Source organism: Macrosteles quadrilineatus, unplaced genomic scaffold (genome assembly GCF_028750875.1).
Source record: "Macrosteles quadrilineatus isolate MER2022 unplaced genomic scaffold, UCM_ALF_1.0 Scaffold_7__1_contigs__length_78375512, whole genome shotgun sequence".
Classification (NCBI taxonomy): domain Eukaryota; kingdom Metazoa; phylum Arthropoda; class Insecta; order Hemiptera; family Cicadellidae; genus Macrosteles; species Macrosteles quadrilineatus.
Window position 1 is genome coordinate 53126718 of NW_026542600.1, and position 26438 is coordinate 53153155.

At 34.7% G+C, this 26438-nt stretch overlaps 1 protein-coding gene across 1 annotated transcript in view; it reads left to right on the forward strand.

Moving 5' to 3' along the window:
- LOC128998505 (uncharacterized) overlaps window positions 1-25835 on the forward strand; it is a 146143-nt gene extending 120308 nt beyond the window's left edge. Inside the window, exons 4-20 of the mRNA XM_054424669.1 lie at window positions 1374-1582; window positions 1938-2105; window positions 2953-3151; window positions 4080-9152; window positions 9707-9948; window positions 10141-10270; window positions 11551-11697; window positions 12272-12394; window positions 12942-13174; window positions 18282-18545; window positions 19431-19539; window positions 19974-20103; window positions 20985-21062; window positions 22640-22754; window positions 23544-23621; window positions 24131-24196; window positions 24756-25835. Coding sequence (XP_054280644.1) covers window positions 1374-1582; window positions 1938-2105; window positions 2953-3151; window positions 4080-9152; window positions 9707-9948; window positions 10141-10270; window positions 11551-11697; window positions 12272-12394; window positions 12942-13174; window positions 18282-18545; window positions 19431-19539; window positions 19974-20103; window positions 20985-21062; window positions 22640-22754; window positions 23544-23621; window positions 24131-24166 — 7334 coding nt within the window. The 3' untranslated portion in view covers window positions 24167-24196; window positions 24756-25835. The remainder of the gene's footprint in view (window positions 1-1373; window positions 1583-1937; window positions 2106-2952; window positions 3152-4079; window positions 9153-9706; window positions 9949-10140; window positions 10271-11550; window positions 11698-12271; window positions 12395-12941; window positions 13175-18281; window positions 18546-19430; window positions 19540-19973; window positions 20104-20984; window positions 21063-22639; window positions 22755-23543; window positions 23622-24130; window positions 24197-24755) is intronic.
- The last annotated feature ends 603 nt before the right edge of the window (window positions 25836-26438 follow it).

Consider the following 26438-nt stretch of genomic DNA (forward strand, 5'->3'; position numbering starts at 1 on the left):
ACATACACATTGTAAAAACAATTGAATGTACTTTCAACTTTTCTAAACCTTTTCTGACATACTTTGATAGGTCTAGTGGTAATTGGAATTATGAATAAGTTGTTGAAATTTTGGTTTCCCAGCAAACATATCAAATTATATACATAATTTATATATTTTTTATGCCATTTATAAGCCTTTCCTTTTTGAGTCCTTGTAATTTAAACCGGTACTTTTTTTAATAAGTCTTGGCAATCTCAAACTTTATCCCTAATTTTAGTTTTAGCAAATTTCCTATACAGGTAATTACTTTTACCGTAGGTCTCATGGTAAAACCTAGACCGGGTGCTAATTTTCTTTCTCATATGGATGTCCCCTGAGGCCAAAAATACCATCTGTTCAAATTCATGAATAAATATGTATGTCTGTTAGCAAAATTATTTTACTTAAAATCATTTGATTGTAATCAAATTTGGTACAAACAAGTAAGTCTCCGTTTCATTCAAACAAGTTTGCAAAACAGTATAATCAAACTATGGGAACAGTAGGGGCCTATTATATGGGGGTTTATGGGATAAAAATAAGTTTTTCCATTTTCACACTTAAAACATGACATTTCGCAATTTCTTTATAAATTTGTAAAGATTTAAAAAATAAATAACAATTTAGTATGCAATGTTGTACAATCAATGGTTACAGCAAAATTTCCAAAAACCCTAACTTTAAAAACCCGAACTTTAAACTTTAAACTTTAAAACCCTAACTTAATTTAAACATTTTACTTAAGGGCATATTCCAGTGAAAGCCCAATAAGTCAAATGGAAATTCACTTAGTCTACAGATTAGCTGCAGTGAGGGTATTTACAATTATTGTATCTATTTCAAAATATTCCAGTTTATATTTGTTTTTCTCTCAAAATAACTATGAATTTTCTTTTTAAATGTTTTGCTTTGTCAATTAATCAAAACTTTTAACAACTCAGTCTGTTACGATTGTCAGTAAATGTATCAAGTAACTTCTGACGGAGAAAATGTAATTGACCCTCAACAGTTACTAACTAAACATTAAACATAATTTTCATTTTCTAGAGTTTCCACACTTTTCACTTAAAGCTTTTCTTGAACAAGCAAGAAAAATATGGGGAGGATAGGAGAAACATTTACACTATTGAGATTGTTTAACAGATCCGTCAACACTAGTACAAGGGTTGTTAACTTTTATTATAAGTTCACCTCAAAGGAAAGGATGAGAACCTCTTGTGAAAGTACAGAAGACAATTTTGTTTTTTTATAACGATAGATTTTGTTCAAATAGATTACAGCTTCAGTCACGGTAAATATTATCCTATAGTGTTCTTTGAATTTCATTGTGATCTTTTCTTTGTACAATTTAGCAACAGCATTAGATGAAGGAAGGGCATTCCAGTTGGCAACAAAGAAGATGAGTAATGGGGTGGAAGTGATTGTGGCTGGCGATCGCACAACTATGCCAGGTCAAGACATTCTGCGAAGGCTACCCTCCAGTCTGACACGTCCAATCACGCTAGCTCCGAGCACACTCACAGACACGATGATGATGTTGCTTCCTCAAGACTCCAACCAGGTAAGAGTTTACACACCTCTATAAAAGATAACCAATGGATTGTACAATACTTTACCATTTACAATCATTAAATTCTCAACTTAAGTTGAATAACCTAAAACTGAAGAAATTAAGTCCCATTCAAATGTTAACAAGGCACTTTGACCACCCTAGATAAATTCAAAAGTGTAGAACTCATGTGTTGTTTTCTAGTTGATATGTGTTTAATTTTGAGGGTATTTCAATCCTTTCAAAATTTGGAAGAATATTTCATTGCAAAGGTGCTGATTTACAATACACTGAAATTACTATAACTTTGAAGCTACTGTATACATACAGTGTTAAATCTTTTACATCCAAATCTTCAATCTTGTAGGAGACTCAAGAGCTAGTAACTAAAACTTACCTGACAACGTACACATATCGAACCACCCTACTTGAGGGAGGGGAAACGGTGGTGTCCAGCCGAGAGGAGGTAGTCTCAAACGTAGTCACTGAGGAAAGGAGACCTTCTGTGGCAGTCACTCCAACACCTGTTACTAAGGTGAGGCACAGGGGTTGTAAAGCTACCAAGGGGATAAACAAGGGTTTTTACATTACCAAGGTGAGTCACAGGGGTTATTAAGTTAACAAGGCGAGACACAGGGGTTGTTAAGTTACCAAGGTGAAGCATAGCGTTTGCTATGTTACCAAGGTGAAGAACAGTAGTTAATAAGATCAAAACTGCTGGGCACTGTAAAAGTGTTTGGATACTGTAAAGGATAAAACACTCAAAAAGATGAAGAAATGCAACAGAAATTTATGGGGGACCTGAATACTGCATGTACTATATTAGATAAGAAAATGATGCAATGAAGTGTGCAAGAACATTAAATTTTTTAATTATTGTTATCACGGTGTAGTTAAAGAATAGTTGTGAAAGCCAAGAGTATTGAGGTACATTGCTATTATAAGGTCTGAGTATAATTTTTTTTTCTAAAAAAAATAGTAAAAATAATTATTACTGCGAAAAAAGCGTGATTATTTGGTGATTATTATGGTGATTATTTGACAAGGGAAATTATTTTAATGTATGACAATAATCTGTGGAGAATTTAGATGGTTTTGAATGACTTTAGGATGAAGATTAGGTGGTGTAGATTAATTGTAAGGGATGTTATATGAATAAGGTGTTTGCTGGTTATGAGGAGGATCATTGAAATAAAAAGGGAGTGAGCTATGATTAAAGAAAAGATTTACGATAATGATATTAAAATGTTGTGTATTGCTTCAACTATATGCTGAATAGTTTCAGAAATATTTTATATATAAGTAAAAGATCATTAGGGTGAAATAACTCTAGTCAAAATGTTCATGTATATTCTCATTCCTTATGTATGCTTTTTCTAAAGGTGACTTTGACAGCAAGTCCAAGTTTGGCAACAGGGGTTTTCCATACAACTTACACGTATCTGAATACCCTGGTGGATGGGGAGATACCTCTAGTGTTGACCTCGAAGAGGGTAGTCTCCAACACTGTGACAGCACCAGAGGATCTTCTCCAACCATCAGAGCCTCCAGGACAAGACACCAACACCTATCTCAACACTGGTACAGCACAAGCTATAAACTAAATGCTATGACATATAAAAGAGCCAGTTACATTTATACATAAATTATTTGTCAAATTGGTATTAATACAAGATATAATTAGGATTATCAACAGGTTCAAGAACTCATTGCAAGAATAGTAATTCTTAGTAATTATCAAATAATATGAAAAGTTTAATGATATTCACAAAAAAGTATTATCTTTATTCTAATGTTAAGAATTAAGTTTAGCTGCCAAAAACACTCTTGCTATTAATAAGTGCCTGCCACAAACCGCCTTAGAACTAGTTTCCATAATTCTATGTACTTAGAAAACAAAACTAAAGAATAAAGAGAAAAATCTGTAAACTTTGTCATGTTTTTTAATCTATTGGTCCTCTCCGACAAGTTTTGTACACTTGGCGAGGCCATGCTTGTTATATCCTAAATATTGACCACCAAAATCAGGTTGATTAACCTTGGTGGTTATTGTTTCGTGTGCTGTTATATTTCTCAATTGTACATTTCTATGTAATATTGAAACAATAAAGATTTTTCTAATAATAATAAATAAATATATTTGAATTTGAATGTTTGCCAAAAAGAATTTCTTTTCTTTTTAAAGACCACACTTTTTCAATAATGCTTTTTTTAATATTCCAAAAATGATTGTAGCAGACACATTGTGAAGTAGGAAAGGAAGGGTAAGTTTTGTAAAGCTACTAGCAATACCAAAGAAAATAGTTTTTTTTAATTGCATGTAATAACATTTACAGCCAGATAAAAGTATGATTTTGGCAGGGCTATTATGAAAGGGAAACGAGTTATTGTTTCATTTTTAATATTACATTAGCAAATTAATAAAATACAGTACTTATGACATACTTCATAGTTAACAATAACTATAATTTTTAACTGTGTAAACTAATTATTTCGTTATTTGTTCCAGTTTCTTTCACAAAAACACTTGCAGATGGTGCAGACTTCAAAATAGTCAGTACAGAGGACGTGATGACCCAAGTTATAATCACTGAAAGTGATAACAAAGCATCCTCTGTCGAGATCAAACCCACAGCTTTAACAACAGATATAGTAAAGACATATTTTGTAACTTACACATACTTCAGTACAATGCTGGATGGAGAGGATACTATAGTTCATTCTGAGGTGGCAACATCCTCTGATGTAGTCACGGAGAAGTTTGTAATACCACCAAAAAGGACAAGTACAAATCCAGAGGGATCAGAAAATGTCAAAGAGAAAATTACATCCACAAGGGCTCCAGAATCTGTGTCCACATCTGAAAGCCCAATAAATGTCTTAGCCACTAAAACTTATCTTACAACATTCACATACTTCACAACGTTACTTCAAGACAACAATGGGAAACCTTCAACCATTGTCAGTTCAAGAACCAACGTTGTTCAAAATATTGTAACTGAAACGCTTAACACAGATTTGTTGGACTCTGAATATTTGTCATCCCTTCGAAGCTCCTTGCAGAGTGATGGTTTGCCAATAATTGCAACAGCAACTCTAAATGATGGGCAAAAGATGGAAATCACAGCATTTGGAGAACAATCTGTAAAACAGACTGCATCACCTGAACTATCTTCATCCTTTGAAGAAACATCGTCTAACAACAATGTTATTACTGGTTCAACAATAATATTTTTTGATGAAAATGACCAAATTGATAATGTTACACCAACCACAACGAGGACTTTAATGGTGGATGTTGCTGGTCACACCAAAGCAAACCAACCCACAAATGCAGAAAACCATGAAAGTACAGAACCGAACACTGAAAATTTGCAATCAGAATTCCTATCAGCAGCTGAGTCACAAGCTCTAACATTAACTTCTGGAGAATCGGAAGCGGATGAGTCTCAACAAACATATGAAACATCTATTTTAGCAAGCTCAACTGTTACAAAGAACGGGGCAACTATTATGCCAGGAGCTCAAGTGATAAAGTTTAAGGATCCGAATGGAAATGTGTCCATCATACCAGTATCAGATCCAGTTAGTAAGCACCCAGACGGAACTCAAGTCTCAGGAACCAACTCGGCAGTCAGTAATCTACTAAGTTTGGGGTCTCTGGGAATAAACAGTTTGAATGCCTTAGGGCCAGTGATCAATGCCATGGCTGGGTTGATAAAAAATAATCTAAAATCAGAACAGAGGAGAAGGAATGATACTTTAGGAGTAAATGCAAATGAACCTAGTGATATGCAGTTCAAAAAGAATCCTCTATTGACTTACGCTGGCCCAAAACCCCCACCAGCTCGATCACCAATATACATTCCTGTTGGAGGAATGGCAGCAGATTCTGTAGCCGAGGAAAGCCAAAACTTAGAGGGACATAATGTTTTCCCAGACACAAACCAAAGAAATAAACTGACTGTAGTGGTAGGCAGACCAACAATGGAGAGTCCTCTTTTGGCTGGAGGAATTCCTATCAGTCCTGGACAAGTAATCACAGCAAACAGTGACGTCATCATTGGAAGGCCTGCTGTTCATGGACCGAGGCCTCCAGTTCTAGACTCTAAACCATACAGGAAAGATGACACACCTATTGGGATGAAACCTCCTCCACCGCCAAAACGCAAACCAAATTGGCCAATGAGAGATCATACTGGTCATTACATACCACTTGCTCATCACTCATCTAGAGATCCACCTCACCGTCAGTCTCTTCCTCGTGAGCCTCCATATAAGAATATCAAAGAACATCTTCAAAACTATGATACAATCAACTTCAATCCTGAGTTTTTCAAACATCCTGAAAACTTTAAGAAACATCCCTTGGCTAATAATAATAATAATAGACCATTCAATCATAATGAATTCTTTATTCCTCCACCACGAAAAGAACCGAGCAATGTTAACTACCAACAAACAAATAAGCCATATTATCCTCCTCAACAGAATATTCCAGTTTACAATAACATCCCCAATAACAATTTTGATGTTAGACCAACTGTTCACTCAGATACCGAAACATTCAATTCAATAAACAGCCAGAAAGATCATGTAGGTCCAATTCAGCAAGCACCAATCCTCTTACCAGACAATACTGACTTTGTAGATCAGTCTTCTGTCAATCCTCTTCTAGTCAACATTCAACCATCTCAAGTGGCAAACGTAATAATACCTCACGGTAGCTCTACAGCATTGATTTACAGTGGGGAGCATAGTCAAAAGGGTGAAATATTCAATGACCCTTCTCCGTATCCTGATGCAGTAGTAGACCATGTGGTTGATGCCTTGAGTACTTCAAGACCTGCTCCAGAGGGAGAAGGCATAACACACGAGGCTAGAGTACCAATAAATACCAACAATCTGGATGTGCCAGTTGCACCTCATGGGATCAATGTTGCTGCTGGAAATCAACAAGTATTCAAACCTGACCAACAAAATCATCAAGCACATCGTCATGACCAAAATGAAAGAAGACCTATACCGATAAACACTAATAATAAAATTGTTAATCAAGACTATTACTTTACTGATGTTACCAATCAAGGCCAGGACTATGCTCCAGGTCTAGGAGAGTACTTAAAACCACCACCTCCGCCTCCGACTCACGGAAGACCTAGTGAAGATGAATATGTGTTCGGAGAAGAGCCAGATGACCAAGATGGTGGAGAAGTAATCCAAGAGTCCAACCCAAGACCACTGAGACCGGGTCAACTTCCCCCAGAGTTGTCATCTCATCCATCAACGAGTATGCCTATAGATCCAATCGATGATGATAGGAAAACCAACTCTGAATATTATACTAACTATAAAAACAGACCAGATAGATTAGCAAGGCCTGAAGGAGATATTAACTTTTCAGTCGTAAACTCAAAACCGGTTCAGCTTGATGGTCTTTCAAGTATCAACAATCAAGCTCCTATCATCAATGGGCGACCTGGTGTGAATCAGTTTACTGACAAATCCCAAGCAACACTAGCCGTTGGCTCCCCAACAAAACTTAAACCCGATGGATCACTGGTGTTTCCACAAGAAGAAAAGGGAACCATAAATTCAAATGACAGACCGGTCAGTGGTAATTTCCTAAACCCAGCCCTATTTGCTGCTATTGGCATTGGGAATCATCATGAAGAAAAACCAATGGTGGTGGAACCAGTTTACTATGAGAATAAGAAGCAACCAAAACCGGTGCGTGATAACACAGTGGAAACCATGAATCTAGATGAGAAACTACCACTTCCACCTATGTTTGAAACACCACCACCACCTCAGAACCCTGGACAAGTTGAATCCATGATTCAAGGTGACATTCCAAGGCCATTTAGTTCTCCAAGTCCATCTCAGAGTCAGTTTGATAGAACTTCTCAACAGGATGACTCAGTCCTTGGACTCTCGCCTCCTCCTCCACAACACATGTATACAGTTCATGAAGACACATCACCTCGACCTGTTCTTACTCTTGGAAATCCTCTAAGAAGGCCAATACTTCCTCAAAGAAAACCAAAGCCACCTCCTCCTTACAAGTTTGAAATCCCTCACCTTCAACCTAACCAAGAACCACCACGATCGACGTTGCCACCAAAACTTGAACCACCTATGCTTCCTGAAACATTGTCACCTCCACCATCGAAACCCGAGGAAGACTACTTCCTCAAAGCGGTGCAAAAAAGACCTACATCAAACGAAAATACAGAGCCACAACAGCAGTGGAATCCGCAAAGTGATTCAAATACTATAATAGTTCCACAACAAGACTCTATCAATCCAGTACTAAAAGGGGTGTTGACTGTGGAAGAACATTCTCAACAGCCCGAGGTAATCACTGCTGATTCCAAGGTTGTACTGACAAACGTCATTAACGGTCACCGACTGAAGCCAGAAGGAAACATTAAAATCACTGGATCACAGCCTTCACTACAAACAGTTGTTGTGGGTAAGCCTGTACCAGTACCTGTAACAGATATGATGCCAGAAATTATAATTAAACCAACAGCTGTTGAAACAACAAACATCTCGGCGGATTGGAAAGACGGATTTGTTGTGGGCTCTGAAACAATCTTAGATGAAAATCATCATTTTGCCACTCCAGTCAAGGATGATTCAAGACCAAGCATTAGTAAGAATAAGCCATCATCTGTATTGGTTACAACTGGGGTTACAACTATCTTTGGTAATCTTTTCACAAGACCAACAATGACAACAAAAGTAATCAAGCCAACTAAGACGAGTCAAAGTCACCATTCTGTGATAAGCGTAGTAGTCGAACCACGAGAAAATCAAACAAAGTCTAGTGGCAAAGTGGAAAATGTTAAAGAAAACAAAGATCACCACAAAATAGTGTTGACAGTTGAGGGTCTTGAAGATGAACTGGAAGAATCTGATGGTATAGTGACAGCTCCACCTCCATCAACATTTGTTGTTACTCACACTCAAACAACAACTGTAACCGCAACAGAAACAACTGTGGTGCACAGTAAGGGTCAAGAACCATCGACACATACCTTGGTTGTAACTAAAACTCAAACTTCAACGCTTCTTGACACAGTGACGGAAGTACACACATTGGTGAAACAAACAAGCATCTTATCAACAGTAACAACAACGATACCTCAAGCTACCTCGACTGTGTACACTGGCACTGTTGAAACCGAAGAGTATCCCAAAGTTTATCCTAAAGGTGATGTAGAAGTGGTTAAACATGAACCTGAGGATAGGCATGAAGATAAGCCAGCACATGATCCTCATGATAACGAGTCAATATTTGTGGTAATGACTGACAAAAAGTCTGGTATGGGAGATATCCACACTGTGCCAATCCCAGACAACAGACCACCTCCTGAGATCCAGGTTCCAGACGAGGCAAATGAGATTAGCCCAAATGTTCTGCTTGGAAACGTGTTCACCCACCATTCATCAGACTCTGAATGCAGACCAGAGTGCAAGGCATCAAGGAATGAGCTTTGCCAAAAGATTGACAACGTGATGCGTTGTGTCTGCCGTCCAGGATTTGCTAGAATGTTCCCAGACAGACCTTGCAAACGTAAGTACCTATACATTTTAAAATATGATAACTCTACCTGTTCTTTTTTAGCTCTGTTTTTTAAGTCATGTCTAAAACATTTCTAATAGCTGTTTCTCAATCACACCTATGGCGATAAAAGGTTAAGTTATTTTGCCTCTGTAGTTGGTTCTGACAGTATAAAATGTTGGTTCTCCACATTCTACTTTATAACTATAGGAAAGCTTTAGTTAAATTAATTCCAGCTTCTACTGTAAGGTAAAAATTTTTTTTACTTACATTGCAATTCTATTTTAATAGTATTTTAGCATAAAAAAATGTTGATATTAATTGATCAGAGGAAAAGCAAGCTAAATATGTTCGAATAAGATAACTACTTTCTATGCACATTATGAAACACATCAGCACATCAAAGCATTAGCATCACTTTTAGAAGCATGACAAATTCTACATGAATAACGTTTTTCAAAGTTTTTTGTGAAAATTCCAAGATTAGTCGAAACAGTGTCATGAGGGTGAACATTTTCTAAATATTTAAATTTAACAAATAAGCCAAAATGTTTGGGTTTTTTCAGCAACTTACACGTACACCATGAGGTTGGTTCTGGACCGATATAGCAAGAATCATATCAGATATGAAGGTCCCTTGGAGGATCCAACCTCTGGACCCTACCAACGTCTTGTGGACGCCACAAGGGAAGGTCTGGACCGGATGGTGATGCAGTCAGACTTAAGAGACATATACCACGGAGTTGAAGTCAGAGGTTTTGAGCCTGCTAGAGAGCCTGACAATGCTGTTGTTAGATTTTATGTTCAGGTACTAATACCTTAGATCTTTGTAGATATTATTGTGAATTTTCAAATTGAAATGATTATGTTATTAATTTAGTCCTTGCAGTATCCTTTAAGATATCAAACACTTAAAAGACTTATGTTTATTGTTGTCTAGTATGCATTAATGTACGAGTAAGAAGAAGTAACATATAACAGGTTTTTCACTCTTTTCCAGTTGTCTGACAACACGGAAGAAACAAGACTGCAAGATGTTCTACGCAAATCTTTGAGGAGTAACAATTACAGTCTTGGAGGCACAGAAGTTTACGCAGCCAAGGAACAAATTCAGTATTTGCTCGCTGAAGGTAAAAACAAATTAAATTTATTTGGATCAATTTTCCTCTTATATGAAATAGGGAAATGATGTTTGACGTGAAAATATTCATAACAATTCATATTACAAAATTCACTATCAGTATGTAAACTCATTGAATATAAACCCTACTCCATAAGACCTAAAAAGTACCCAAACCCAAAGTGCTATGAATATGAAATAGTTATTTTTGTAACTAGTTTGCTAAGTGGCACTTTGCTGCACACGTGAGAATTGTTTACGCACAAGCTGTAGGCGAGTGTGAACAGTTTCTCGAGTGCAGCAAAGGCAGTTTGCACTCGTGTTACACATTATATTTTTCCAACATTTACTTTAAAGTATATTAGTCTTTGAAACACTGTACAACACGTTTTTAGGTTAGGTTAAATCCAAACATTGAAATGGGAAACGCTGCTCCAGCTGATCGTAGTCGCAGTATCTTTAAGTGTTTCTAAGCGTAAACGGTTTACGTGCATAATAACGTTTTGTGTTGTTTGGTTGGAATACTGGTGTGGGACGAAGTAAAAAGTGTGCAACAAAGTAAAAAGTGTGCGGCAAAGTAAGTAAATGCAGCAATTAGTTGCTTTCTGTATTATAATCTGTGCCAGGAAGCCCACTTTGTCGGGTGACTGTAGGAAAAGGTAGTTTAAACGTTAAAATGTAATTTAAAAAAAAATTACAAAATAACATTTACTGAGATAATAAAGAGTACTAAAACAATGTTAATACCATTAATTATTTAAGTAAATGGTAAAAAAAAACTTTCACTATAATTACCGTAATGTTAGGAATAGCACAGCTCAGTAATCCAACAGAAATAAAAACAGTTATTAATTCTTGCTTGGACGGGTTCTGCTAATGAGACTTTCCCCTCTGAATCTGATGCCTCCCTTCCACCTCACCCTCACCCCTCTACAAAGCTTCTCCTCTCTTCCTCGACACTTTGAACGTTTTAGTTGCTTTCATTTAAGCTATATACATTTCAATAGCTTGATCACTCAAAAGTATAAAACTGAAAAAAATAATAAGAGCCATATAATTGTAACTAAATTCATATTACATATGGATGTATCCAAATGGGTGAATGAAAGAATACTTTCAGTTTGTGTTTAGTTTAAGTATATTGCCTATCTCCCATAGTTCTCTTATTTCAGGATGACACCTATAATGAAGCATAGTATGGAACAAAGTTTGTTTTTCCACAGTTCAATAAAATTATTCTAGTCTAAATAGTTTGACAGTTTGTATAACAAATTAACTTACCTGTTTTAGATTTTGATGAGTGTACGGACACCAAGTTCCATGACTGTTCGGAGGACGCTCAATGCTTTAACTTGCGGGGAACTTACACTTGTAGCTGCAAAGAAGGCTTCTCAGATCTGTCTCCGAACACTCAATATCCGGGCCGACTTTGCTCAGGTTCCTAAAAGATCATTTCATATATTAATTTTGTTTTTTGTAAAAACTTTTTTGATAATTTGTTCTAGTAATATAGACTTAAATAGTGATATTGATATCCTAAAAGACAGTAAGAAATTCTCTAATAAGTGTTCTATATCTTATTTCTACAACTGTTTAATTAATGATGATGCAGGTAATTATACAACACAACAATGCTTTAGTGATAACAAATTTAAATTAGAAATGGACTTACAAGTGTTTGAGTAAATATTTCTGTTATTTCATATGCCCTACCTCAAGCAATGCTGCGAAAATAATCATACAATTTCAAAAATAAATTTTTAGAAAAATTTAGTTTTGAATGTAATGTTGTAGTTATAATTCCCATAATTTTTATAAAAGAAAAAAATAATCAACAGAAGTAACAAAATATTGAAGAACAAATACAAAAGCTCTACTTTGAATATTCTAAATGTTGAGTTCCCATGTTCAAAATTTACTCTGAAGATCGGAGTACTACAAAGAATTAAAATTACTGATACGCATTTCACTCCATGACATCTATAATATTTCATTGTTTACCATTCAACAGCTGAGCAGATTGGTTGCGAGAGGTGTAACTATCACGGGACGTGCTACTCACGGAGTGACGAAGAAATGGTGTGTGAGTGCTTCCAGTGGTATGGTGGCGCCAACTGTCAGATCAACCTTAAAGGTAGAATTTTTCTACAGTATTGTAGAGAGAGGAAAAATAGTATTTGCCTGCCATTGGGATCAGATCAACCTTTAGGATAGATTTTTTCTAAAATGTTTATTTTATTAAGGGAGGTGATTTAAAAGATGCAATATTACTTGCCATTTCCCAGTAAGGCAGTCAACACAAATCTTAATAGTAAACACCAATCTGTGATGGATTTCAATAGAAAATGTAATTTTAAAACATCTTTAGTCATTGATATATTTATTGTTAACCTACCAATTTAGGAGTATCAGCTGTGAACGTTCAATATTATTGGAGAAGAAATACATGAGCTAAAGCTTACGGGAGGTTATTAGTTTTAAAATGGTTTAAAATATTTGGAAGAATAAGATTTGTAATGTTGTATGTCCAACATAACTACCTACCTTAAATATTTTAAAACTTGCATAAATATAAAAAAAAATCTTTAACACTTGCAACCAGTTTCAAACATTTTCAGTGTAAAAACTCTACATTTTAAAAATGTATTTAATAACTAATAAGAAACATTTATTTTCCACAGTGCTACTTCTAGTCCTGGTAACAGTAGGGGTGTGCCTGGTGGTGCTGTTGGTGGTATGTTGTGTTCTTGCGTGTATGAAACGTAGAGAGGCCCCTGTCAGGACAAGTGGCGGGGGGTTCCGGCGGTACCGTAGTCAACCCGGTACGGGGGACAAGCGGGCCATGATCAGTCCCATGGGCGACACCAGCAGTGAGACAAGCGTGGAGGCAACGCCCCCAGCATATATCAAACAGGTCAGCTCATCACATTTTGACATCCAATAAACAATTTACATTAGAAAAATTAGATCAGATTCAGAATTATTTCTTAACTCGAGATACAGAAATGTTCATGGCAAGAGTCCATAACCAAAATAAAGTAATATCAAACCGTCGCTCTTGTGACCGTGATGGTTAAACGAATAGGGGGATAGAAGAAATTCTGTTAAAAACACATACAGTAAGTTGATTTAAAAGGTTTTGGAAGAAATTAAACCCTGTACAAGTAAATAGTATAACATTTATATTTAGATTACTTACATGAAAGTACATATACAGGTTGTAGAGGGGTACTTATACAGAACTGATATTTTGTATGTTGGACTTGTTCAATGTTTGTACAGTGAAATAAAACCACATTAAAAAACAATCTAAGTACTGTAGCGAGGTGACGGATAACAGAAAGTGATACGGTTAAAGGGTGACTGTTAGTGGAGGTTTTACTGTAACCAAATAAAATGAATAAGTTAAGATATAATTGTAGAGTTACTTTCCTTATTACGATTGTTCTGTTGTAGAATAAGGAAAAAGAAATATAAACACCTCACAAAACTATGTTTACGCTTTGAAAGTTTTTTAACTCTACTGTCTAGGGGGATGAAATTCGCCTCTCGTTCATCCCTAAAAGATGAAGCATGAATGATTATGGATGGAGAGGGTTTGGTTCTAGTACCTAAACTCATATAAATCACTGTGATCAGTGGTGGTCTGTAAAACTAACTGTTTTGAAACTGTAAATTAAAAAGTAATTTTCAATCCAACACAGCTGCATTTTACAAGGTAATTGAGGATATCAGTCAGTGTGTAGGAAATAACCAACTTCAATAACAAAGGGCTGGCACAGTTCTGTCTGTAGGCGTAACAATTAAAGTACAGTTTGTGATCAGCTCAAAGAAACATCAGTTGGTGGAGTGAGCTCTGTAACGAGCGGCTGCAAATAAATGTTCTGTAAACATTCCGTCCCTCCTCAGTGAAAATTATTTCATATCGATCCTAAATACTTGTAAACTTTTAACTAGAATGCAAATGAATAATTATTTAATATTGATTTTAACATTTTACTCTAAGATATTACTCTCTCAGTACTATTTTTGAGATTTATTTGTGTAAAATAATTTATCCAAACAAACAGGGGTTTGAGGTAAAGGAAAATTTAAGTTTTTGATTATAAGTGGGAATATACTATGTACATATAAATAAATTGAATAAAAAACTCTGATAAAGTAGAAAACGCATGTAGTCACAAAATTGTAAAAAATGTGAATTATAAAGTACATTTGATAATGTTGTTATTTTCAAATTGTTTGCTTTAACTTTTATACAGCTTAAGAAATCAGTTTCTTTGTTAAAAATTTCCTCACAGAATATAAATTCAATCAAGAACAATAAAGTACTGCTTTATTTTAATAAAAATCTAAACAAACGGTCTTTTTATTTCTACTTCAAACAATCATTTTCAACTGACTTGATACTTATTTTCGCTTATTATCTTTTTAAAATTTCCTTCCAGAAAATTATTCAAATAAAACAATGAGAAAACATGGTTTACACACCAATCTACAATTTATCTGCTATTATTTTATCATTTGATAATTTTTGGTTTATGAAACTATTTGTCCATTTATAAAATTTTATATGTGTTAGGTATGTTTAAAAACCTTTAGAAACTTTAACATTCATAACTAGAATACAAAAAGATGCAATTTAGTAACAACCACACTCGGCTTGAACATTTAAAAGATTAATTATCCATAGAGCGCTTCAAGTAGATGACTCTTTCTTGTGTATAAGGTCCCTGTTGGGGAAAGTGAAGAATAGTGAATAGTGAATGAAGGTATGAATACTGTGATTGTATGAAAGAGTAGATGGGCTGCATCATCAACACAAGTACAACAATTGTCTTGATATTCTCCACCGCGAACTAACAAAGCACCAAGCATCACATTTACCTCCTGTTTTCTTTCATCCCTCAAATAATACTTCATATTTATATCTGGTATTCACACTCCCGGAGACATGGTTCAAAGGATTTCTTTGTGCATGTTCTACCTCTGGAACATAAGTGTAATTGAGTTAGTTATTAGTAAATAGAGTTCAGCCAATTACAATAGTTGGATGTGAATAGGTTTTTAATTATTTTGTTGCCACCAATCTATGTAATTAAAAAATCAAGTAATTTGTTTATTTATTTAATATTGTTACTTTTCAACTTATACAGGGTGAGTTTTAATTGTCCCCCCCCCCAACTTTTTTCTACATTTTTTCAAATATCAATCCCAGACCACTTCCAAACATTGTTGGGTAGTAAGTACTTCATTTTGACAAGGTGGTCATTTCTGGCCGCCATCTTGGATCCGCCATATTGGATGCAAAATTGTTTTTTCAAATGTAAATGTGGGGTTGTGACCCATTATTTCGAACTAGATTTTTACCCTTATTACAATGCCGCAAACTGTTTTTAAAAATCTTGATTCATTCTAAAGTTATGAGGGCTTTTTAAAACTTTATTTTTAGCCCATTTTAACATTGTGCATTTACAAACTAAGACCATAATCTCAAAATAGTGCTAGATAAAGATAAGTATACACTACCAGTAATTGTCGACCTATTTTCACTTGGTTATGACTGATGTATTTTTTCGGCCGCCATCTTGGATCCGCCATTTTGAAATGTGATAAATTATTTTAAATATGAAGGGGGTGTTGTGACCCATCATTTCGAACTACTTTTTTAAGCTAAACTCAATGCCGCAATTCATTTTTTGTTATCAAGTTTTATTTATGAAATATTGCAATTTTTTTGTAATAAATGTCAATATTTAAAAATCAAAAAATGAAAATGAAAAACGGATCATGGAATTAAGTTCAGCTTAAAAAAGTAGTTCGAAATGATGGGTCACAACACCCCCTTCATATTTAAAATAATTTATCACATTTCAAAATGGCGGATCCAAGATGGCGGCCGAAAAAAATACATCAGTCATAACCAAGTGAAAATAGGTCGACAATTACTGGTAGTGTATACTTATCTTTATCTAGCACTATTTTGAGATTATGGTCTTAGTTTGTAAATGCACAATGTTAAAATGGGCTAAAAATAAAGTTTTAAAAAGCCCTCATAACTTTAGAATGAATCAAGATTTTTTTAAACAGTTTGCGGCATTGTAATTAGGGTAAAAATCTAGTTCGAAATAATGGGTCACAACCCCACATTTACATTTGAAAAAACAATTTTGCATCCAATATGGCGGATCCAAGATGGCGGCCGGAAATGACCACCTTGTCAAAATGAAGTACTTACTACCCAACAATGTTTGGAAGTGGTCTGGGATTGATATTTGAAAAATGTAGAAAAAAGTTGGGGGGGGGGACAATTAAAACTCACCCTGTATGGTGAAATTCTATTGGAAATAAGTGAGATAGTTTGTCATACAGTATTGGATTTTAAATTTGTGTGGATTTGTTATCTATACTAATGTGAAAAATTAATTAAAATTAATTTTGTGGTTGCCTGTCTTCTTGAGTAGGTATGATTTTTGTGTCACCCTATGCATTTCGCCAGCTTGTGTTGCATTTTCAGGTTTCTTGTTAAGTTATCTTCTAATTACGGTACCACTATAATCTATATTTACAAAAATACGGCGGGAGGTCTTTCTTCTTCTCTTTTAGTCCATAGTATATTCTTTACAGAAGAAATAGATAAAACCCAGAAATATCGATAGACAGTGAAAAGTGTGCAATTTTTAGTGTCAATAGCATGTTAATCATATTTTCTTTGTTGGCAGTAGGGTAGGTAATAGTATTTTCCCAACAAATATATATAGATTTTTTTCACATATAGTTTAAGGAAATGAGCTGGTAGAGAGTAGTTTAAATAATTCTAGGTAGTGAAGTTTGGTAAGAAGCAACTAATGGTAGCATAGAACCACCTCAAGGAAATAGCATAGAAAATGGGGACGATCATCATAAAAAAAACTGACACATCTGGCTCAAAAGCTAGTCTGAAAACCACACATATCTTTGAATATCAAGATAAGACAAGCAGTTTTACGTTAAAGTTGTAGCAAGTTTTATTATGAAAACATCCTGGTTGAGTTGAGCCAACAGAATGTGCTGAAGTCAATTTACAGATTTCTGTCTCATTAAAAACATTCTAACCAAGTTGAGTCCAAACTAGGGATCATTTCCTACTACTAGAATGTCAAATATTATTGAATATTACCAAATCATCAAAAAACTAATAAATTACTATTTAAAAGCTGCTCACTCTGTAAATGGCTCATTTAACTATTCTATTTGACATACATAGGATGTCTACACTCCTATTGTGTGTGATGTCAATAGCTATGTCCACACTCGTGCACTTTTGTGTGCGCTAAGCGCATTTTACGCATGCCCTGACACTGTAGGACGCAAGTGACGCATGCGTCAAGGCATGCCCGAAATGAGCTCTATTCCATAGAGCACAGCGTAACGCAAGACGATCCACTAGCCCTTGATTTCTAAGCGTTTCAACTGACAACTGGTTTACATATTTGACAAGTCTTCCGTGTTGTAGTTGTTTAAGCATATTGAATAACTAAGAAACCTCAGAATTCATAGAAGATTATCGCTCTCATTTATGTTAGTAAGACATACGGACTAATAAAAAAGTAAAAATAAAAATAAATTAAACTAATTGAGATGATATTAAATCAATAAATAAATAAAATAAAATAACGAATTTTGAGTTTTATAGTACTTCTTCATCTACATTATACGCCATGATTTCTTACTCTTTGGAACTTTTATTAACACTAAATAGGCCTCACCATCCCTCCTATCAGAATAGCCGTCTTCATCCAATTAGGGAAAGGTATCTAGAAAGTGAGGAAGGTGACGCATGAGTGTGGACAGCTAAAACGCATGACTCAAGGGGAGTGCAATACCGCTTGCGTTGATGCATGTTGAATTGAATGTTGTATTTAAAGCTGAAAAGCACATTGAAATTGAAAGCGCACAAGTGTGGACATAGCTATTGATAAAATGTATTAAAATGTCAGCATTTTTAACCTTTCGTATTTGCTAATTTCGTTCTGCTGCAGGCGACCATGTCAGCCCAGCGACAGAAGGTGCTAAGGAAGGCTAAGGGCCCAGCGCCAGCTCCTCTGCATGTGCCGATGCCTGTGGGCTCCATGGAGCAGAGGGACAGATCCCTAACTGTCATGATCCCTCGGGCCAAGTACAGGCCTGCTCCATCCCAGCCATCCAACACTCTGCTCACTATGAGTACCTTCGGACCCTCTGAGCAGAAGTTACTCAACTACCTCAGTCCTGACACCCCTGGACGCAATACTCCCGACAAACAGGTTGGTAACAAGTTGTATTTGGCAGTATGACAGCTTGTGGTTATAGTGTTCGCCTGACAATGATCACAGAGAAGTAACGTATAAAGGAAGTACGTTTATGGGACGACTGTGCGATTTCAGCTCTATATCTTGTGTTAGAAATACACCTGTGACAAGCAAGGGAAGAGCCTAGCTGAACGGTGAGCACTATGCGGAAATTCCTATCGCACAGGAAACAGGGTCTTCGTCCACTATGAGGGTATAGTACATGAGAGCAAGTGGAGCGGTGTTTGACTTTGCCCTAAACACCAGAAAGTGTTAGACACAACTTAAGTTTACCATTAAATGTTTCCTCTGTTCCTTACCTCTCTGTTTAATGATAACGCCACTAAGATTTGATTGTGAGAAAAGTCAGTGCTGGTAGATTTACCAAAATATCAAATCATGCAGTAATAAAACGTGTGCATCTTACAGCAAAGACACAAAAACACCAACAAAACATGTAGACTTCATGTTATTTTTTTCACTTAAAAAAAAAATGTTATTATCTATTGTAGGATTATCACAGAGTTCCTAGAAGTAAAGAAAATGATGATGTAATATGCTTCATAAAATCATACAACATATTTCTAAATCCAAATATTTACTCAGAAGAATAAATCTTGACATGAATCAAATTAAAATAAACTAAACTTTACTTTTTATTAGCACAGTTGCTCCAAATATGACCACATGTGGGACATAGTTTACATAGGTCCGACATTAAAATTTAATCCGAAACACTGAAAAGTGAAAAGTTTTTCCAAGAAACACATATTATACCTTATTCCTGTTCATGGTTCTTTGACAATTTCAATCCATGCTTTACATTTATATTCATTGACAAGAGAACTTTTTTATGTTCAGGGTTCAAGAAACACAAGCCGAAAACCAAGTAATTCTACGACTCAGTCTGAACAGCTTCGATCACGAAAATCTTCGTCTCAGCCTGCTGCTCCGAGAAAACCCTCTACAGGTAAGAAGAATTATTGTGTATTCCTAGAAGGCCAAAAAAAATTACATGCAAATTAGACAGGTCTCATGTCACAAACTCCTTACCAAGAATGAATTAAGAGACTGTTTGCCTCACGTAAATAATTAGGACGTCATAGCCACACACAAATAGATAGCCCTACACCAATAATTAGGGCCAAAAGGGACTGTCCTTCACTGGGCCCTCGGCCATTAATGTGTTGCAATTAATTGGTCTGTAGGATTTTGTGGTTCAGCTTTTAAACTATTGTAGTCATCAACTATTCAGCATTCTATTGTGCCAATTACAAAACATTTGTAAGCATAAACCCTACAGAGGCCCTTTAATATTTTTACAGTGGAAATGTATCTATTGGATAAGTAGTGAATATTAATTATCAGAAGTGTAGCATGATTGTGATTTCCATATTATTGCAGGAGCTCTAGTCTCAGCTGGCTTCGAGGTGTCAGCAACGGTCGGTCGAACAAAAGAACTGGACGAGGCTTTCCTCGAACCTCACACTGACCTAAGTCAGCCTCAGTTCAACACCATACGAACTGCAGAGAGGTAAAAAAACTTTTGAATGTGATTGGATCTTAGTAAGCTTAAAAAAGTTCAACCTTATGATCAATCGTCTATAAGGATGAGCCTTAACCTGGCAGAATCCCAAAAGTTAAAATTATGGCTGTTGAATTTTAACATTATCATTAGGAATTGGATTGGCATTCAAATTTCTACCTCCTTTCATTATTTCCTAGTTTCTTGTATACTTATAAATACTAACTTCAATAGTTTTAACAAAGTTTGAATTTACTTCAAAGATATCAGGGCTGGAAAAGGATACTTTTGCAGGAGGCACAACATAATTTGGGAGTAGTCATTACCTTTTTTCAGGTCTACAGAAGGAGATATAGCTGTGCTTGTGGTTGATGGCTAAGAAGTTAAGAGATTATAGTGCTCGCCTTTAAAAGTGGAATGTGCTGGTTCGAGCTTGAGAAAGAGACATTTTTATGATAAAAATGTCGTTGGTAAAAAATTAAAACAATTTGGTGTTACCTATAAAATTTCAAGAGTACCGTACATGTTAGGGCTCACAACGCACACGAATGTGAGGAGGTGTGTGTTTTTGGTGCTTTAATGAAAACACCGAAGAAATCTATTCAAAGAGAGTTTGTAAGAAACTATTTATTGCTATGAATTATTAATGTTTTTAAAACTTAGGGTAAAATTGTTTCGCAGCATCTGTACACCTTTGAGTTACCAAGTTCATTGCATTGAAAGAATTTAAAATATTTTGTTCTCCAGACAAAACGTTCCTTTAGTAGAGATACTATTGAATAAAACATAGAATATGGAACCAATAATTTTTCCAGGTAAGAGTTATACCATAAAAGCATATGTTGGGGTATAAGACTAAGGCGTTGGTGCTTACTTATCTATTTTTTCAGCTGCATTATTGTGGACATTCCACCCCCTCCCACCTTAGAGGCAGAACTAGAAGACATCATCACTAAAGTTGATCGACTGTAAGACGAAATTCTTCAACTACTATCTCTGTTTTCATATCTTTCTACTTACCATTCTTACTTCTCTTTGCTCTGTTATTTGGTACATATGGTTAACACTGCATGTAAAGTAAACTAAACTAATGTTTGGACAATACAAGACCCACTGTAGTAATTTAAAAATTTTACTGGTAAATATTTTATACATGTGGCATTGAAAGTACGTGTATGAACCCACCTACTGAAGAACATATTTTAGGTTCAAGCTTTAACTTTCTTTACCAAACTTCATAATGATTTTATTGGTTTATAACAAATCTAATCAGTTATTTCCAAAATTTATAATCTCTCCTCATAGACGGAAAAAAGAGTATAACATGAACTGAAGAACTTTTAAGCCCAAAGTTAAAACCAGAACGAATATAGGCTATATTAAAAATATTTACTATACAGTTTGTGCTCCATCAATATAAACGTTGGGTCAAGTATTGTGCAAAATATTTCTTTCTAGCTTATGAGTTTCCAAATACTCTAATTCTAAAATAAAGTACTTAGGATCTTTATAACTAGTGTAGACTTTTACATTTCGTTGTACTAACAATTTCAATATTTGGATTAAAGTTATGCCCTAGACCATTTCTAGCAAAATTGCAATTTAGTGACAACTATAAAAATGTGATATTTTTTATTGAACTTTGAAATAAAAATCATAGGAAGTGAAACAAAATTTTAGCAAATAGCGAAATCGGTATATTTCTTAATTCTTGATACTCGAGAATGGTTAATTCTATTACTGTACAAAGAAAGTTCATCAACTGGTTTTCTTAACATCAAATATATTATTTTGGTAAAAATTAAGTTTAATTTTCTTATTTATTCATCCAATTATATTAAATTAATTAATCGTTCAGCATCATTAAAAAAACTTTTAGTATTATAGACATATAGTAAATAAAAAATATCCAGTGTTTCTCAATCAGAGGTTTAAAAAAAATGTGAAATGATTTTTGCCATCTGAAATTAATAACAAGTGTTTTGAAGAAATGTCCTATACATGAAAGAAATATTGTTATGTCCTGAAAATCATAAAAAAACAGTAAACTGGAGATTTAGTTTCTCATAAACAGGATATTTGGAAATAGGAATGTGTTAGAATAAGCTTCTTTCTTCTTTTACAATACCAAGTTTATCCTACATAAATGGTGCCTCGTGTTTTCCTTGATATTCCTGTGTACATCTTTTACTGTCCACCCTCTCATTAAAAATTGAAATTATAAGCTTGACACACAAAACATAGATTTACAGCAGTGAAGATTTAATCTTTGGAACTGGATCAGGCTTAGTTCCTTGGTTATCTTTCCTAATTATGGTTTTGTATTTTGTTTGTTAAACTGTTTGGAAATGGTGTCAACTTTAAATGTTACTTTTCAACTAGCTATGATGTGCTCACTGCTTTAATCTTTGCACTGAGAGACTAAAAAAATATTACTTCACTATTACATATAATTTACCAACTTAATAGAATCCTTTGAAAGTATGTCCTTTTTGGGTTCACACACTGTAAAAAGTTCATAAGTTTATATAAGTATTGATTTTAGGACGGTTTCCGAGGCACGAAGCTATGATGAGACAACAATTCATCCTCCGACAAAAAGTCTTCATCGCGATTACGATTCAAAACGACTTTCCACGAGCTCTCATCGCAACAACGATGTAAGTAGAGTGTTCATAAGCTAAAAGAATATTTACAATTCTCAGTTCATTTAGTTTAGAACTGCCACCAGATTTGGTTGTTTTAAAATCAACTTAGGAAGTACTATAAGGGGTTTAAATATATTAAAATACTTGGAGTAATACCTTTGTAGTAGGTATACCTAAATTATCGGTACTCCAAAGGTATTCAATACACTTATACTATATCTTGGCTATCCATCTTGAAAAATAAAACTTTGAAAGACATGAAGTAAAATTAGAACTGTGCAGACCCAATTATCCAACTCTTCCAGATTGTCAGGCCTTGCCGATCTGCAAAAGTTACACATTATTTTAACCAGCCCAGAACACTTACTCCATTATGCGAACTTCGAACCTCACTTGGAAATACAGCGTTTTCCAGTTTTAGCTCAATGATATGTTCTACTTTTTATCTCTTTACTTGCTGTATATGCAGTAATATACGTTATTATGATGGACATTAAAACACCTAACAATACTGGTATGAAATTAACTTTGTCACTGCTGCTTATACAGTGAGTATCCCTGTTAAGCATATAAATTGAACATGCTGTGCAAGATTGAGTTGTTAGTTGTGCAAGTTTAAGTGTGTACTGTTTTGTCTAGTACAAATGTCATCAGAGTAAAAGGAATCTCAAACTATGATAAAAGTATTGACGTAGGCTACTGAGTTAGTGAAAGGAAAACCACAAAAGACCTTTTAAATCTACCATTGTTCTTAATTCTTAAATTACCTTAAGCCATAAAATAACATGACATTTTTTGCAGGAGGGCCATACTATGGTGGAAAGAGATATCGGCTCAACGTTTATGATGCCACAAACACAGCTTTTTAAAACAGATCGAGTAAGTTTGTTATAATTTGAATAGAATAACATTTTTGATTCACTTAAACGGCATGGATAATCAACAACACATTTACACGAAGAAAATATAGTTCCTTTCTGCTGTGATTTTTTTATATGTAAGGCTTGACATTGAAAGGAAATCCATATCTCTGAACCAGTAATATACTTCATAATTGTTCATTGAGTCAATAAAGTCATGTTTATATTGAATTGTTACATCATACTATTCATTTTTAACTTATTTTACATATGTTTTCATAGCAAGGAAGCATTAAAATATTGTATTTCTTAAATCAAAAATTGGAATTGATCAAAAATGCATTTGGTGCTGATGTTGAAGCCAACTTTATCTTTTTGTTATTTTTTTATTTCCTGACAGTTAAAATTCTTATAAAGTTGATATTGATGATTATTGTGTGTTCATTTAAAATGTTGTATACATATAATTTTATGAAATATATTGCAGTTTGGCAATTCATTAAATGACTTGTATTTCAATTTTTACAGCAAGGAAGTGACATCTCAAACTTCGACTCACTATGAGAGATATTTCCCAGTAGTAACGTATTTGAGGTAAGCACTCAGGTTACCTTACAGTATTATAATAGATGGAATCAGCCTTAAAATAACTCTGAAGAATTAATTTTATGCAGCTCGAAGTAGTAATAAAACCTAGCGTCCTAGGATGTGAAGGTGGGAGATAAAATATATATATATATATATATATATATAACAGTATGTTGTGCTGGTCATGTACTTGTGAAGAGCAAGGAATAGCCATAGAGCGGCGATAAATTCCTATTGCACATGGCACAGTGTCTTCCTCCACCATGAGCATTGTAGTACATGAGGGAGAGGGGTGCTGTGCAGGACTTTGCCCTAGACACAAGCGACTAGTGCTAGACACCTCTTAAGTGTACCGTTGAATGTTTCCTCTGTACTTGATTTGATTTTATTACCTTAATTCTCTTTGCTTAGAAGTATGAAGTACTGTAGGATTTACAAATTACTGTCAAATGGCCATCGAGATAAAGTTAAAATAATGGGACCTGCATGAATGAGGGTTTACTCTAGTTGTTAATACTTATCCATCTTGGGATTTTACCTAAATAATTAGAAAATCTTGTTTCAGTGACACTCAATAACTCGTCTGATGTATTTATTAAAGGGACTTCACCTGTACAGACTCTGCCAGGCAACTCCATCCATTGTAAATAATATTTTAATTTAAGATAGAAAATATAGACACTTAATTTTGTATTTATTTTGTAAATTTTCATTGAGGACATTTACAAAGTTACCTCAAGGAAAAACTTTGTAGCTTGAATTTATCTTGTGGTCTTTATCATTATTTCAGACTTCTTAGAATAAAATAATTGACCTGAGACCGATATGTAAATCAAACTTTAATTGTTTTATTCAGGAGTCTTAGAGAACTGCATTTTATGGAATTGTATCTTATTGTAAAATATACATAGTTATTGGCCATTCTCTCATGCTTTGGGTACAATTTTTTTTTTATTACAGGTTTGCTAGTAAAAGCTAATGGTGTTTATAATATTTTCTATCACTACCAAATCATCAAAAATGAAAATTCTCACTTATTTCTATCTCTAACCAACTTAATATTTATATGTACAAGATAACAATGTCTGTCTGTGGACTTAGAAAATGCTTAATGTACAGCATGACAACTGAACTATTTGCTCAGGAGTTGACCATATCGGGATTAAACTCGAATGGTTAGCTCACATTAGAAACCTAAACTAACATTTCAAAGATCACATCAAATCTATCTAGTGACTTAACTTTTTTACATAAATTATAAGTATCTGTAAATAAATAGTAATTTATATTTTGTATATTCTAAGGTGCCGGTACGTTTGGTGCATTGTAAATATTACCTAATTATTTCTAATATACCAGGATACATCTGGATGTAAGTTGTTTGGTCTGAATCCCTTTTCTGTCCTCAGTTTTGAGATAGTGCCAAAACAAAATGCAAATCGTGTCATTGTAAAGTATGCTAGGGCGGATTTGAAAATGTTATAGTTCTTAATAGAACTGTTTGTTAATCATTTATATATTATTTTATATTAATAATTGTAAAACAGTACCAATGTTTATGTTACTTATAATTTTTAATACTGTGACATGATAAAATATATGTAGTCTTAATGAAAACTGTTTATAAATAAACCTAGAATGTTAATTGTTCTTTTTATTTATACCGAGTTGACAATGAATTATATTTAGTCCAAGCTTTTTGTGGTTCATGATCATTTATGTGTGAAACTTTATAATGAATGAAATATTTATTTAGTTTGAGGTTTGGAGGGGGTTTCCAAAAGTATTTAACATCCATGAGAAAGTACAGAGTTTAAAGCATACAACTTATAGACTTAAGTACCAAAAACACTTTTAATTTTATCCTGTAACTGTAAGGCCGGTGCCACACTATCACATTTAGCAGGATGCGGCTGGGCAGGATGCGTTTTTACCCCATTGACTTTGCCCTGTCACACTTGTCCTGTTCTACCGCAACAATCAAACGTCAAGTGAAAGCACGTGGGAGCATCACATGCAGTGCACTGTCCATAGCGACAACATTACGATGTCCAAAGTGAAATTTGTCTGTGCTCTTGAAGAAAGTGGTTTGTTGCAAAAAAATTATCATTGGCATTATTAGGCACACCCTTTTCATTGCAAAAATGATAGAGGTCAGGGCCGAACTTACCTATGGGCGGACGGTGCGAGCGCCCGGGGCCCCCTGGCACAGTAGTTTTCTTAATAAGTTCAACAATTAATTATGTGC